The following is a 13,074-nucleotide window of genomic DNA, read 5'->3' as shown; positions in this document are numbered from 1 at the left end:
CCCACTTTATATAGCCTATGTTTCAGAGGGGGAGCAGCAGGTAGCCAACACACACACACACACACAGGGGAAAAGATTACAGGACTGACTGACTTACAGGACTGACTGACTTACAGGACTGACTGACTTACAGGACTGACTGACTTACAGGACTGACTGATTTACAGGACTGACTGACTTACAGCACTGACTGACTTACAGGACTGACTGACTTACAGGACTGACTGACTTACAGGACTGACTGATTTACAGGACTGACTGATTTACAGGACTGACTGACTTAGAGGACTGACTGACTTAGAGGACTGACTGACTTACAGGACTGACTGACTTACAGGACTGACTGATTTACAGGACTGACTGACTTACAGGACTGACTGACTTACAGGACTGACTGATTTACAGGACTGACTGATTTACAGGACTGACTGACTTACAGGACTGACTGATTTACAGGACTGACTGACTTACAGGACTGACTGATTTACAGGACTGACTGACTTAGAGGACTGACTGACTTACATGACTGACTGACTTACAGGACTGACTGACTTACAGGACTGACTGACTTACAGGACTGACTGACTTACAGGACTGACTGATTTACAGGACTGACTGACTTACAGGACTGACTGACTTACAGGACTGACTGTTACAGGACTGACTGACTTACAGGACTGACTGACTTACAGGACTGACTGACTTACAGGACTGACTGACTTACAGGACTGACTGACTTACAGGACTGACTGACTTACAGGACTGACTGACTTACAGGACTGACTGACTTACAGGACTGACTGACTTACAGGACTGACTGATTTACAGGACTGACTGACTTACAGGACTGACTTATTTACAGGACTGACTGACTTAGAGGACTGACTGACTTACAGGACTGACTGACTTACAGGACTGACTGATTTACAGGACTGACTGACTTACAGGACTGACTGATTTACAGGACTGACTGACTTACAGGACTGACTGACTTACAGGACTGACTGATTTACAGGACTGACTGATTTACAGGACTGACTGACTTACAGGACTGACTGACTTATATTACTGACTGACTTACAGGACTGACTGACTTATATTACTGACTGACTTACAGGACTGAACAGTAAAACACTATGGTACTCTTCAATATCAGCATTACTCTGTGGTACTCTATTGTATGCTACTATACTGTAATTACTATGGTGCTCTTTAATACGCAGAATTACACTGTGGTACTCTTCAATACTCTGTGGTACTGTTTAATACTGTAATTATTATGGTACTCTTTAATACTCTATTACTCTACTGAAAAGGAGTTTGGTCACACTGACTGAGTACTGATAGGACCAACCACACGGACATGTACGGTGGTCCTCTGTAGCTCAGCTGGTAGAGCACGGCGCTTGTAACGCCAAGGTAGTGGGTTCGATCCCTGGGACCACCCATACACACAAAAAAATGTATGCACGCATGACTGTAAGTCGCTTTGGATAAAAGCGTCTGCTAAATGGCTTATTATTATTATTATGATAATATTTGACACTAGCTGGTTAATGTCTACTATCACTGGGTAAACACTGTTTAATCTAATCCTACTGGTGTCTTGTCACACTGATCTGATGCACAGCAACTGTGCAGCTGCAAACACTATTCCTTACATTCCTTAATGGATATCCCATATGCAAGTTACGTTTGTAAAACCTGGTTGGAATAAATGCTGACAAATATATGAGAATGATGAACAAAGGTAGATCATTTTTCTAACAAATGAAATCAACAATATTCTGCTGAACGTGATGTCAAAGTAATCATAGTTTTATAAACCAAATCTGACAGTTGATTCCTATTCTGCTGTATGTTCTACTACTTGACTGCCTGCCACTACAGATGCATGTATGGAGTTTGCTCTGATACCAATCCTCTCTCGCCAATTTTTTCACACACTTTACACATTGTATCTGTAGCATCTGTGCACAACTTCTATGCAGTCCTTACAGTTCATACTCGGAGAAGCCTGTAGCTCCGCTGTAGAGCACGGCGCTTGTAAGGCCAAGGTAGTGGGTTCGATCCCCGGGACCACCCATACACACAAAAAAAAATTATGCACGCATGACTGTAAGTCGCTTTGGATAAAAGCGTCTGCTAAATGGTATATTATTATTATTATTAAAATAAGTTATTAACCAGTTCCCTGCTTTTAAAATAATGGTTCTGTTCCAGAACAGTATAGATCACTTCCGTTCCCGGTTCTGATTCTGTTCCTTGAAAAATGAAATTTTCCGGTTTTCGGTTCTATTCCCTGAACGTTCCAACCCCTGAATTTTACATGTAGTTTTTTGAAAATGATTTCTCGCTGATATGAAAGACACGTTCCTTATGTTTCTGCAAGCGATGCGTTTCAAGGTTCAGAACGAGCGTCGGGGCTCTTAACAAAACTCCCCAGTCAGAAGACACTATTGTCAATAGGCGCTAAAGGTAGTTAGCGTCTGTGAATGGGTTACTACAGAGAGGAAAAAGAGGCGAAGCGAGAGGTTTTACTCCGCTCAAAATCTGTCCACAAAAATAAGGCCAAGTTAGGACTTTTTGTTTTGAAGTCAATTAGTGTAGAATTTGGTCAACAAAAAAATGTAATAGATGATTTGCTACGTGAGGCTTATTTCGTAACTTTAAAATTGAGATGGCCTCAATGGCGCTGCCCATGCTGTCACAGACGCTGTAATGGCACAGATACAAAGATGAGTACTCTATTTATCGCTGTGGCCTGTTGTTCACATGCTTGAACAACAGGCCATTGGCTAAAATGGTCCACCTGATCTCGCCTCCTGGCATATAGAAGCAAACCGGATGGACATCATGAAAATGATCGGAGAGGTTGAGGGTAGAGGAAGTTCAGGAGTAAAAACAAACAAATGTATATTATTGTAAAATTGACTGTCCATAAAATGTATATAGTATGTACAGTTGAAGTCGGAAGTTTACATTCACCTTTGTCTAATACATTTAAACTCAGTTTTTCACAATTCCTGACATTTAATCCTTGTAGAAATTCCCTGTCTTAAGTCAATTAGGATCACCACTTTATTTTAAGAATGTGAAATGTCAGAATAATAGTAGAGAGAATTATTTATTTCAGCTTTTATTTATTTCATCACATTCCCAGTGGGTCAGAAGTTTACATACACTCAATTAGCATTTGGTAGCATTGCCTTGAAATTGTTTAACTTGGGTCAAACGTTTCGGGTAGCCTTACACAAGCTTCCCACAATAAGTTGGGTGAATTTTGGCCCATTCCTCCTGACAGAGCTGGTGTAACTGAATCAGGTTTGTAGGCCTCCTTGCTCGCACACGCTTTTTCAGTTCTGCCCACAAATGTTCTATAGGATTGAGGTCATGGCTTTGTGATGGCCACACCAATACCTTGACTTTGTTGTCCTTAAGCCATTTTGCCACAACTTTGGAAGTATGGTTGGGGTCATTGTCCATTTGGAAGACCCATTTGCGACCAAGCTTTAACTTCCTGACTGATGTCTTGAGATGTTGCTTCAATATATCCACATAGTTTTCCTTCCACATGATGCCATCTATTTTGTGAAGTGCACCAGCCCCTCCTGCAGCAAAGCACCCCCACAGCATGATAATGCCACCCCCGTGCTTCACGGTTGGGATGGTGTTCTTCGGCTTGCAAGGCACCCCCTTTTTTTCAGAAGTTTACATACACTTAGGTTAGAGTCATTAAAACTTGTTTTTCAACCACTCCACACATTTCTTGTTAACAAACTATATTGGCAAGTCGGTTAGGACATCTACTTTGTCATGACACAAGTAATTTTTCCAACAATTGTTTACAGACAGATTATTTAACTTATAATTCACTGTATCACAATTCCAGTGGGTCAGAAGTTTACATACACTAAGTTGACTGTGCCTTTAAACAGCTTGGAGAATTCCAGAAAATGATGTCATGGCTTTAGAAGCTTCTGATAGGCTAATTGACATAATTTGAGTCAATTGGAGGTGTATCTGTGGATGTATTTCAAGGCCTACCTTCAAACTCAGTGCCTCTTTGCTTGACATCATGGGAAAATCAAAATAAATCAGCCAAGACCTCAAAAAAAAAATTGTAGACCTCCACAAGTCTGTTTCATCCTTGGGAGGAATTTCCAATCAATAGTACGCAAGTATAAACACCATGGGACCACGCAGCTGTCATACCGCTCAGGAAGGAGACGCTTTCTGTCTCTTAGAGATGAACATATTGTGGTGCGAAAAGTGCAAATCAATCCCAGAACAACAGCAAAGGACCTTGTGAAGATGCTGGAGGAAACAGGTACAAAAGTATCTATATCCACAGAAAAACGAGTCCTATATCGACATAACCTGAAAGGCCGCTCAGCAAGGAAGAAGCCACTGCTCCAAAACGGCCATAAAAAAGACAGACTACGGTTTGCATCTGCACATGGGGACAAAGATCGTACTTTTTGGAGAAATGTCCTCTGGTCTGATGAAACAAAAATAGAACTGTTTGGCCATAATGACCATCGTTATGTTTGGAGGAAAAAGGGGGTACCTTGCAAGCCGAAGAACACCATATCAACCATGAAGCACAGGGTTGGCAGCATCATACTGTGGGGGTGCTTTGCTGCAGGAGAGACTGGTGCACTTCACAAAATAGATGGCATCATGAGGAAGGAAAATTATGTGGATATATTGAAGCAACATCTCAAGACATCAGTCAGGAAGTTATAGCTTGGTCGCAAATGGGTCTTACAAATGGACAATGACCCCAAGCATTACATTTACATTTACATTTACGTAATTTAGCAGACGCTCTTATCCAGAGCGACTTACAAATGGGTGCATTCACCTTATTGCCAGTGGGATAACCACTTTACAAAAATTACTTTATCCTATCCCAGGTATTCCTTAAAGAGGTGGGGTTTCAAATGTCTCCGGAAGGTGGTGAGTGACTCCGCTGTCCTGGCGTCGTGAGGGAGCTTGTTCCACCATTGGGGTGCCAGAGCAGCGAACAGTTTTGACTGGGCTGAGCGGGAACTATGCTTCCGCAGAGGTAGGGGAGCCAGCAGGCCAAAGGTGGATGAACGCAGTGCCCTCGTTTGGGTGTAGGGACTGATCAGAGCCCGAAGGTACGGAGGTGCCGTTCCCCTCACAGCTCCGTAGGCAAGCACCATGGTCTTGTAGCAGATGCGAGCTTCAACTGGAAGCCAGTGGAGTGTGCGGAGGAGCGGGGTGACGTGAGAGAACTTGGGAAGGTTGAACACCAGACGGGCTGCGGCATTCTGGATGAGTTGTAGGGGTTTAATGGCACAGGCAGGGAGCCCAGCCAACAGCGAGTTGCAGTAATCCAGACGGGAGATGACAAGTGCCTGGATTAGGTCCTGTGCCGCTTCCTGTGTAAGGCAGGGTCGTACTCTCCGAATGTTGTAGAGCATGAACCTACAGGATCGGGTCACCGCCTTGATGTTAGCGGAGAACGACAGGGTGTTGTCCAGGGTCACGCCAAGGCTCTTCGCACTCTGGGAGGAGGACACAACGGAGTTGTCAACCGTGATGGCGAGATCATGGAACGGGCAGTCCTTCCCCGGGAGGAAGAGCAGCTCCGTCTTGCCGAGGTTCAGCTTGAGGTGGTGATCCGTCATCCATACTGATATGTCTGCCAGACATGCAGAGATGCGATTCGCCACCTGGTTATCAGAAGGGGGAAAGGAGAAGATTAGTTGTGTGTCGTCAGCGTAGCAATGATAGGAGAGGCCATGTGAGGAAATGACAGAGCCAAGTGACTTGGTGTATAGCGAGAATAGGAGAGGGCCTAGAACTGAGCCCTGGGGGACACCAGTGGTGAGAGCACGTGGTGCGGAGACAGCTTCTCGCCACGCCACTTGGTAGGAGCGACCGGTCAGGTAGGACGCAATCCAAGAGTGAGCCGCGCCGGAGATGCCCAGCTCGGAGAGGGTGGAGAGGAGGATCTGATGGTTCACAGTATCAAAGGCAGCAGACAGGTCTAGAAGGACAAGAGCAGAGGAGAGAGAGTTAGCTTTAGCAGTGCGGAGAGCCTCTGTGACACAGAGAAGAGCAGTCTCAGTTGAATGACCAGTCTTGAAACCTGACTGGTTTGGATCAAGAAGGTCATTCTGAGAGAGATAGCAAGAGAGTTGGCTAAAGACGGCACGCTCAATAGTTTTGGAGAGAAAAGAAAGAAGGGATACTGGTCTGTAGTTGTTGACATCAGAGGGATCGAGTGTTGGTTTTTTGAGAAGGGGTGCAACTCTCGCTCTCTTGAAGACGGAAGGGACATAGCCAGCGGTCAAGGATGAGTTGATCAGCGAGGTGAGGTAAGGGAGAAGGTCACCGGAGATGGTCTGGAGAAGAGAGGAGGGGATAGGGTCAAGCGGGCAGGTTGTTGGGCAGCCTGCTGTCACAAGTCGCAAGATTTTATCTGGAGAGAGAGGGGAGAAAGAAGTCAAAGCATAGGGTAGGGCAGTGTGAGCAGGACCAGCAGTGTCATTTGACTTAACAAACGAGGATCGGATGTCGTCAACCTTCTTTTCAAAATGGTTGACGAAGTCATCCACAGAGAGGGAGGAGGAGGGGGGGGGGGGGGGGATTCAGCAGGGAGGAGAATGTGGCAAAGAGCTTCCTAGGGTTAGAGGCGGATGCTTGGAATTTAGAGTGGTAGAAAGTGGCCTTAGCAGCAGAAACAGATGAAGAAAATGTAGAGAGGAGGGAGTGAAAAGATGCCAGGTCTGCAGGGAGTCTAGTTTTCTTCCATTTCCGCTCAGCTGCCCGGTGCTCTGTTCTGTGAGCTCGCAATGAGTCATCAAGCCACGGAGCTGGAGGGGAGGACCGAGCCGGCCGGGAGGATAAGGGACATAGAGAGTCAAAGGATGCAGAAAGGGAGGAGAGGAGGGTTGAGGAGGCAGAATCAGGAGATTGGAGGGAGAAGGATTGAGCAGAGGGAAGAGATGATAGGATGGAAGAGGAGAGAGTAGCGGGAGAAAGAGAGCGAAGGTTGCGACGGCGCATTACCATCTGTGTAGGGGCAGAGTGAGTAGTGTTGGAGGAGAGGGAGAGAGAAAAGGATACAAAGTAGTGGTCGGAGACTTGGAGGGGAGTTGCAGTGAGATTAGTAGAAGAACAGCATCTAGTAAAGATGAGGTCAAGCGTATTGCCTGCCTTGTGAGTAGGGGGGGACGGTGAGAGGGTGAGGTCAAAAGAGGAGAGGAGTGGAAAGAAGGAGGCAGAGAGAAATGAGTCAAATGTAGACGTAGGGAGGTTGAAATCCCCCAGAACTGTGAGGGGTGAGCCATCCTCAGCAAAGGAACTTATCAAGGTGTCAAGCTCATTGATGAACTCTCCAAGGGAACCTGGAGGGCGATAGATGACAAGGATATTAAGCTTAAATGGGCTAGTGACTGTGACAGCATGGAATTCAAATGAGGAGACAGACAGATGGGTCAGGGGAAAAATTGAGAATGTCCACTTGGGAGAGATGAGGATTCCTGTGCCACCACCCCGCTGACCAGATGCTCTCGGGGTATGCGAGAACACATGGTCAGATGAGGAGAGAGCAGCAGGAGTAGCAGTGTTTTCAGTGGTAATCCATGTTTCCGTCAGCGCCAAGAAGTCGAGGGACTGGAGGGTAGCATAGGCTGGGATGAAGTCTGCCTTGTTGGCAGCAGAATGGCAGTTCCAGAGGCTGCCTGAGACCTGGAACTCCACGTGGGTCGTGCGTGCAGGGACCACCAGGTTAGAGAGGCAGCAGCCACGCGGTGTGAGGCGTTTGTGTAGCCTGTGCGGAGAGGAGAGAACAGGGATAGGCAGAGGCATAGTTGACAGGCTGCAGCAGATGGCTACAATAACGCAGAGGAGATCGGAATAAAATGAACTAAACATCTGGGAAAGGAGAGAGCGGGGCCTCCCTCACCACAACTCCCAAATATAACTCTCCCAACTTCCACCTCAGAAACTATAATTGTTGTAAACTACAGCGGTTCAATGTTTTCTAGGAATAGACTAACCTAGTTTATTCAGCTAGCTAACTAGGTGCAGTATTATTCCGTGAAAAACATCCGGGCACCTCGTCATAAGACGCCACAGCCAGCTAGCATGCCGGTCTCCAACAGCAGGGTTTAGCGCCAATACTCAGCCACAACAACCACCAGTGTATCAACACACAAGCAGATCGTTCGTGTTCGTGTCTAACGTTGTGGGTTAGTCCCGACAGCTTGAGCGAGTCCGTCGTCAACTTATTCAGCCAGTTAGTTAGCTAGAATAGTTAGCAAACTAGCTAGTCATTGCTTTCAGACAAATAAGAACCCCTCCTTTCACGGCACAAACACACAGAGAGAGCCAAACTAACGTTAACTAGTCACCCATGTCCCGAATTCCTTGAGCGACTCGGGCTATCAATATGTAAAAAACAAAACACAAGTGTAGGTTATGACTTACCCCTAGCAGCTACTGTTAGCTAGCCAAGTGCAAAGCTAGCCACTGAATTGACTCAGCCAGTTCGCGTCTGTTCGCTCGGTCGTTCCAGCTATTGTTTACAAGTAGCTATCCAGGTTGCAACAAGCTTGCTAATTTTCAAGCACAGTAGCCACTTGCCGACGCCAAGCTCCAAGCTCCTGCTCCAAGCTCCTGCTCCTACCAATGCATACTTCCAGAGTTGTGGCAAATGGCTTAAGGACAACAAAGTAAAGGTATTGGAGTGGCCATCATAAAGCCCTGACCTCAATCCTATAGAAAATGTGTGGGCAGAACTGAAAAAGCGTGTGCGAGCAAGGAGGCCTACAAACCTGAATCAGTTACACCAGCTCTGTCAGGAGGAATGTTCCAAAATTCACCCAACTTATTGTGGGAAGCTTGTGGAAGGCTACCCAAAACATTTGACCCAAGTGAAACAATTTAAAGGCAATGCTACCAAACGCTAATTGAATGTATGTAAACTTCTGACCCACTGGGAATGTGATGAAAGAAATAAAAGCTGAAATAAATCATTCTCTCTACTATTATTCTGACATTTCACATTCTTAAAATAAAGTGGTGATCCTAACTGACCTAAGACAGGGAATTTTACAAGGATTAAATGTCAGGAATTGGGAAAAACTGAGTTTTAATTGTATTTAGCTAAGGTGTATGTAAACTTCCGACTTCAACTGTATGTGTATGAGAATACCGTTTTGGTTTCATTACTCGCTGCGCTGATTTATGCCAGTATTTATTCCTAATAACCCAGATCCACACGAATTTGCCCAACCACGAGTCTGTATTCCCGTCACAAATTAGTCCTCTAAACTATGCCCACCAATTGAAAATCAAATTAGCTAAATGGAATGGTAAAGCCTTTATTGTTGTCCAGTGGAGGCTGCTGAGGGGAGAACGGCTCATAATAATATCCGGAACAGAGCAAGTGGAATGGCATCAGACATATAGAAACCATGTGTTTGATACCATTCCACTGATTCCGCTCCTGCCATTACCACAAGCCCATCCTCCCCAGTTAAAGTGCTACCAACCTCCTGTGTTGTCTTATCCAATAGTTACATAACAAAAACATATTTCATACTGACTCTGAAAGATCTATTCACATAAACAAATGGTGTCATTGATTTACTACTAGCTTCAGTGCAACTTTAATAAGAGTATTTTTTTCTGTTGAAATGTATCCTAAATCAAAGAGGGAAAAATCTGAATTCAGGGTAAAGACTTTATTATCAGTATAACTCATAGCCAATACAGTTAGGCCTACATAACGAAAAAATAGGCATATCAAATTATTACAGAATTTAACAAACTTTATAGAGTTCCATATAGCATCTTTATTACATATAATTCCAATATGTATCAATACTTTAATGTATTATTTTACTCTTGCCCTTTTACATACCTTTAGCAACATTACTCAGTTACCCCTGGATTTTCTCTCTCTAATTCTGCCATTTTGATTTAATGTCCTTAAGTCAGGTTAAGCCATTGGAGATCACCACAAGCATTTTAGAATGTCCCCCACTTCTTCTATGAATGCCATTTTGGGGTGACTTATCTCTGCAGGTCTAGCATTACAGATAAGGCTTCTCTTTGTGCCCACTGATCCATTTAAACAATGATTTGAATGTTGAAATAATGTGCATCAGTCATATGTAAAGCTTCCCTACTGGTGATGTCTGACTGAAGTTAGTATGACGAGAACAACGGTCTCTACAGTGAGAGCAGTGGTAAGGCTTCTCTCCTGTGTGTTCGCTGGTGTGCTTTCAAGTTACTTTGTTGAGAGAAAAAGTCCCCACATTCAGAGCAGCAGAAAGGTTTCTCTCCCGTGTGCACCCTCTGGTGAACCTTTAGCTGATTCGATGAGGTGAAGCGCTTCTCACAGTCAGGACAGGTGTATGGCTTCTCTCCTGTATGTCTTCTCTGGTGATGTTTGAAGCTACCCACATAAGAGAAACTCTCTCCACATTCAGAACAATTATAAGGCTTTTCACCGGTGTGCACTCTCTTATGAACAGTTAGATGGCTTGGTGAGGTGAAACCCTTCCCACAGTCAGAGCAGGAGTAAGGCTTTTGTCCTGTGTGAATCAGCTGATGACGTTGCAAGTCTCGCAGATAGGAGAAACTTTTGCTGCATGTAGAGCAGTGGTGAGGCTTCTCTCCAGTGTGTGTTCGTTGGTGACCTTTCAAGCCACTCAGTTGAGAGAAACTCATCCCACAGTCAGAGCAGTGGTAAGGCTTCTCTCCTGTGTGCACTCGATGATGAACTGTTAGATGATGTGATGCAGGAAAGCGCTTCCCACAGACAGAGCAGGCATAAGGCTTCTCTCCAGAATGTTTTCGCAGGTGTCTTTCAAGATATGATGGGAATGGGAAACTCTCCTCACAGTGCGGGCAGTGGTGAGACCCCTTAGCTTTGCTACCCTCCTGATGTTGCTTCCCTGATGCAGGAAATGTCTCAACTTTCTCAGAGGAGTTAGAGGTTTCTCCTGGGTGAATGACAACATAACAGGTGAGTAGGTGCAGCACACATCCATAATCATTGGATAAAATTAAAATGTGTCCAATAAAGCAGTGCTGAAAATGGGTATGGAGAACTAACCTTCTAGTGTATGGGGAGTACTATTGAAGTGGGGCTAAGTAGGTTTCTCTGGTAGAAACTATAATGCTACATTTCCTGTCACTTCTTACCATCATCAACTGATTCCCCAATGTCTTCCTCCTCCTCTTCTTCTTTTATGATGACATTCAGACTGCTGTCTGACGGCTCCACCGATGCCATCTCTGGACTCTCTCCTGTGTGAATGAGGACATAAAAATATGTCAAACGGTGAAACTACATCATCTTGCATTGACTTGAGGGAATAAAATAAATACTAAAACCATGTAACAAAGTGGTTGGCGAGCATCTAAATAACCCAGGTATGTACTTTAAATCTGCCTGGCTCGATCAACAACAGCCTAAAAATTATCATGAAATTAATGTCTCTGACTAAAAGGCAAGTATGAAAACCAGCTGGCACTGTGGTCCTCGAGGACCAGAACACCACTGGTCTAACCGCTGTTGATAAAACATGCTCTCTTACCTGGGTAATCATCATATTCCCAAATCTTCACTTCCTCCTCTTCATCTTTCGTGATGATATTCAGCAGGAGTGTTTGACTGCTGTCTTTCACTGATGCCATTTCTCCTGCGGTGCCAAGTGAACTTTGTCAGTCAGGACCCAGTCTGTATAGTCTTGGGCTCAGTGTGGAGAAGCGGTAGAAAGAGGCAGAATCGTTATCCTCACGGTTCCAAAACGAAGTTCAGACAAACAACCTGTAAAATAAAAGTCTGTATGAAATGCAGGACAGTTATGTCATTTGGTGGCTTGCTCGCTATATAGCTAGTTAGCACACACCTCCGTTGATTAAAAAACATATCCCTTATTTTCTGATTTATTCAATGTTGCAACGCAAACTTAGTTTCCTGTCCCGGGCCTTGGGTGGCTAAGCTACGAAATAAAGTCTACATTTGCAATGTAGCTGGCTAACGTTAGCTATTTTGGTTTTGGGTTTTAGCCAATATATTTCGATATCTAGCTAGCTAGGTTAGCAGCTACAGAATATTTGGTTTAGCTAGCTAGGTAGGTAGCTAACGTTACATATTTTCCTATGTTGCTTAACGTTACTTGCGGGGGTGAAAAACGTTACGTGGCGACATTGTTTCTCAATGCCTTGTTTGTTAGCTTTAGCTAATAGTTGAGTCTCATTAAACGTTAGCTAGGCCTTCCCTGGCCATTTGCCCTGCAACAGACCCGTTCTTACCGGAGGCCTTGTTTCGCAAAAATAGAATCAGAAAATAGTTTTTGTGGACTGGTTGAAGTTATTGTTACCTGTTTAAATGCTATTAATGCCCTAATATCTCCTCTAAAATAAGAACCAAAACAAACGCAATGGCAACTTCCTCGTTTTCTTTCTCGACATACTAGGCGTTTTGTCAAACTACACAAATGTAGACACACGCCACCTGTTGTGCGGGAGTGTCATCTTCTTCTTCTTTGATGAGGTTTAACCGCAGTTGGCATCCAATAAATTGAGCTATAATTGGCCACCAACTAGACTGAGCTATAAATCCATAGCATCGGGAAGTAGGGGCGCTGAGGGTGCTGCACTGGACCTTTAATAGTCATGTGCTAGAGGACCTAATTTATATAGCCCTCTGCAGCATGTCAAAGAAACAAATCGCAGCACCCCCAAACGACTTTCCGGGCTATGTATAAATCCCTTATGAAAACATAAAGAAACAAATACCCTTACATCTAACCCTACACTCATTAAAAACCCACCACCCTATTCTATTATCTAAACCTATCTAGTCCTACCTCAGGCCAACAGCCTGGAAGGATGGGACACCACCACTCAACACACCCTGTAACTCTTCTGCCCTCATATCTCGCATACCCAAATACTTCTCAGCAGCTGCCACCAGAACCTCTATTTTCTATGACTTATGTTCCATCCCTGCGGTACAGATGATAACCATTGCTATGAACGCTAAAAAGACAATCTTACTGTAGCATATATCAC

General features: G+C 44.5%; 1 protein-coding gene across 2 annotated transcripts; it reads right to left on the bottom strand.

Annotated features, from left to right (window-relative positions):
• Positions 1-9,715: 9,715 nt before the first annotated feature.
• LOC311102814 (uncharacterized protein) lies at positions 9,716-12,471 on the bottom strand. Of its 2 annotated transcripts, none has more exons than XM_084144238.1 (4): positions 12,313-12,471; positions 11,592-11,824; positions 11,197-11,301; positions 9,716-10,994 (listed from the first exon to the last, which is right to left on the bottom strand). In XM_084144238.1, the coding sequence occupies exons 2-4, from the start codon at positions 11,689-11,691 to the stop codon at positions 10,219-10,221; spliced, it is 981 nt and encodes a 326-aa protein (XP_084000364.1). In that variant the 5' UTR covers positions 11,692-11,824; positions 12,313-12,471; the 3' UTR covers positions 9,716-10,218. The 2 variants fall into 2 exon arrangements, with proteins under 2 accessions (XP_084000364.1, XP_084000365.1); XM_084144239.1 differs by having other exon boundaries at positions 12,381-12,471.
• Positions 12,472-13,074: the final 603 nt, after the last annotated feature.

The sequence above is a fragment of the Coregonus lavaretus genome (genome assembly GCF_964263955.1).
Source record: "Coregonus lavaretus genome assembly, chromosome: 27".
Lineage (NCBI taxonomy): Eukaryota > Metazoa > Chordata > Actinopteri > Salmoniformes > Salmonidae > Coregonus > Coregonus lavaretus.
The sequence above is the reverse complement of the archived record's forward strand: the minus strand, read 5'-3'. Positions and strand labels throughout refer to the sequence as shown.

Bases quoted from the DNA above. Each gene is read 5' to 3' on its own strand.
- LOC311102814 (XM_084144238.1), bottom strand. From the start codon at position 11,691: ATGGCATCAGTGAAAGACAGCAGTCAAACACTCCTGCTGAATATCATC. The intron at 11,302-11,591 runs GTAAGAGAGCAT...TCATTCACACAG, and splicing joins GGAATATGATGATTACCCAG to GAGAGAGTCCAGAGATGGCA. The intron at 10,995-11,196 runs GTAAGAAGTGAC...TCATTCACCCAG, and splicing joins TGGGGAATCAGTTGATGATG to GAGAAACCTCTAACTCCTCT.